Below are 3,332 nucleotides of genomic sequence, written 5' to 3'. Positions count from 1 at the left end.
CAGATTATGTCCTAGTTTCTGTAAATACTGGATAGCTCAAAACTGAACATGAAAATTGAGAATGCAACAATTAATCTGGTAATTATGAATTTATAACTGAGGCATGTATATATGAATTGTCTGAAAAATCTGACCTTGCATGTAATTGAAGAACTAAAGAAATACAAACAAAGGGTTCTGAAATTCATGCAATAAACTTAATAATAACTTTATAATCTAATTTGGAACATAAAACTAAAAAAATCATAAAGTTCTGTTGAAGTTCTAGAAACCCCAAATATAATCATGATATGTGAATCAAGAATTAGATAGAAAACTAGGGACCCAATGGATGAAAGGAACCCAGTAGTGAAATTCCACATACCTTGTGATGAAATCCATGGAAAATACATAATTTTGGGGCTGGAACTGCTGGAAACATTCTTCATTCTTGAACTAGGGTTCTTGGGCTTTTTCTCCTTTCTTTTTACTAATTTTCTGACTTTTGATTTAATTATGTGACTTACATATGTTTTAATTATTTTTCTAGGCTTAAACTGACTAAAATATGATGATTTAGGGTCAAAACGATGTAACTTAGTGTTTAAACAAGCGGGAAAGGTTAAAAAAAACCCTAGGAAAGTTGTTGTCGGAACAAACGACGGCCAGGACTGACGGTCTGTCGTCCGAATGACGCCCCATCGTTGGGTCCGTTGACTAGGCCTGTCCGACATGACTTTACTGAACTGGTCATAACTTTTTATTTGGAGGTCTGATTTTAGCAAGGTTGGTGACTATTCAAAGATAATTCAATTATGTATCTGTGGGTAGGTCATGGGACATCTAGTTCATTTTGTACTAAGAGTTATGACCATTTTAAGTTGACCCAACTACATTTCCCCTTAAATGTCTGGAAATTTTCCACGTACGGTCATACCTACGGACCGTAGGTCCAATGACTGACCGTGCTGGTCATCCGTAGCGCTTGTAAAAGAGTAGTTGAAGGGAGTATTGATCAACGGTCACGGATTACGGACTATCGGCTGACCTATGGACCGTAAGTCCATCCGTCATCCTAGACTTAACTAATTTTTCTTGGCGGAAAATTTTGGGAGTTTGTGATCCGATCGATGGTTGTTCAGGACGACCGTAGGTTAGATCAGGCTAAGGTCCGTCGATGTAACCGTTGGTTGCACCTGAAGATTATTTTTCTTTTGTAAAGTTGTTTTTGGTCTATTTTGGCTACGGGGTGTTACATTATCTGCCCCTTGGGAATATTCGTCCTCGAATGAACACTTAATTAGCATAAGTAGAGGGAGAGAGCTGAAAACCCTACTACTAAACACCGAGAACTGAGTTTATAATTGAATTGAGTTTAGAGTACATGTAATTATGCAGAAAATGCAAGTACAAACTGAGGGAAAATGATTCTAAAATTTAATTTACGCATGAATGACTGGAAATTTGAAGAGGAACTATTTCCTCAAGCTTGAATGGAATCGGAAGGAAGGAGGTGAGGTTACTTGGCTTTCATGGCTGCTTCTGCTTCCCATGTAGCTCCCTCTACGGACTGACTCCTACACGAAACCTTGACTGAAGCGACATCTTTGTTTCTCAACCTTCTGACATGATGGTAAAAAATTTCAAATGGTACATCCTTATAAGAAAGACTATCTTTCACCTCCACACTCTCCAATGGCACTATAGAGGCTGGATCACCCACAAACTTCTTCAAGAGTGAGATGTGGAAAACCGGACGCACAATTGCTAATTCTGCTGGCAACTCTAACTCATATGCTGCCTTGCCAACCCTTTTCAAGATCTTGTAAAGGCGTACATATCTAGGACTGAGCTTCCCTTTATTTCCAAATCTCATCACCACTTTCGTAGGCGAGACCTTCAGAAAACCCAATAATGAACTTGAAACACTAGTTCCCTTCTCCTTACATTTGCATAAGATATATGTCGATGTTGGGCTGTCTTAAATCTATCTCTAATGAGTTGCACTTTCTCCCTAGCATAAAGGACTGAATTTGTTCCTATCGAAGCTGCTTTACCAACTTCAAACCAACCAACAAGAGATCTATATCTACGCCCATATAAATCCACATAAGGAGCCATCTGAATGATGGAATGGTAGCTACTATTGTAGGCAAACTCAGTAAGAGGAACGTGATCATCCCAACTACCCTTGAAATCGATCACACAAGCTCTTAACATATCCTCTAAGGTATGAATGGTACGCTATGCCTTCCCATCCGTCTGTGGATGAAATGCTGATTTAAGGTTAACTTGAGTACCAAGAACTTTCCGAAATGACTTCCAGAAATGAGAGGTAAACTGAGGATCTCTATGCGAGATGATAGACAAAGAAACCACATGCAACCTCACAATCTCTTTAATGTAAAGCCTTGTGTAATCTTCTGCCAATTATGTAGTTTTCACTACCTAGAAGCGAGAAGACTTAGTCATCCTATCAACTATTACCCCAATGGAGTCATGCTCTTTGCGAGTACGCGGTAATCCTGTGATGAAGGCCATATTGATCTCATCCCATTTCCAAGTAGGAATATCGAACACTTGAGTCATACCCCCGAGTTTTTGATGTTCTACATTGACTTGCCGGCAATTGGGATACTTACTCACAAAGTCTACTATATCCTTCTTCATGCCATTCCAACAATAGACTTCCCGCAGATCGCGATACATCTTAGTGGAAGCTGGATGAATACAATACCTAGAGTTAGGGGATTCTGCAAGAATATGCTGTCTTAACTCGCCCACATCAGGAACACAAAATCTACCTTCGTAGCGAAGTACACCATCTCCCCCTTGGAAGAAAACCTCCACGCTCTTATTATGGACTGCACCCTTAAGTTCAAGAATGATTGGATCACTCTCTTGATTTTACTTAACCTCCACTACCGAAGACGATTTTGCCCCATTCAGAACTATTACACCATTGTCAGATATTCTCATAAGGCGAACTCCCAAACGAGCAAGCCTGTGAACATCCTTCACTAGCTCCTTCTTTTCTTCCTCAACATAGGCTACACAACCCATAGATAATCTACTAAGAGCATGTGCTACTACACTAGCCTTACTCATACGATGATGCACACTTATATCATAATCCTTAAGTAACTCTAGCCATCTCCTCTGGCAAAAATTCAAATTTTTTCTGGGTGAACACATACTGATGTGTGTTATGGTAAGTGAACAAATCTATAATAACACCATACAAGTAGTGTCTCTAGATCTTGATTGCAAACACCACTGCTGCAAGCTCGAGGTCATGAATTGATAGTTCTTCTCATGAACCTTAAGTTTTCCAGAGGCATAAGCTATCACCT

At 39.5% G+C, this 3,332-nt stretch overlaps 1 protein-coding gene across 1 annotated transcript; it reads right to left on the bottom strand.

The window, feature by feature from the left end:
• Positions 1-1,498: 1,498 nt before the first annotated feature.
• Positions 1,499-3,042, bottom strand: LOC138338766 (uncharacterized). The gene is made up of 4 exons (XM_069289854.1): positions 2,896-3,042; positions 2,467-2,850; positions 1,987-2,100; positions 1,499-1,876 (listed from the first exon to the last, which is right to left on the bottom strand). Exons 1-4 carry the CDS (start codon positions 3,040-3,042, stop codon positions 1,499-1,501), a joined length of 1,023 nt encoding a protein of 340 aa, XP_069145955.1.
• Between the last annotated feature and the right edge of the window lie 290 nt (positions 3,043-3,332).

This window comes from Solanum lycopersicum, chromosome 10 (genome assembly GCF_036512215.1).
Source record: "Solanum lycopersicum chromosome 10, SLM_r2.1".
Classification (NCBI taxonomy): Eukaryota; Viridiplantae; Streptophyta; class Magnoliopsida; order Solanales; family Solanaceae; genus Solanum; species Solanum lycopersicum.
Note: the sequence above shows the minus strand (reverse complement) of the source record. Positions and strands in the feature narration are given on the sequence as shown.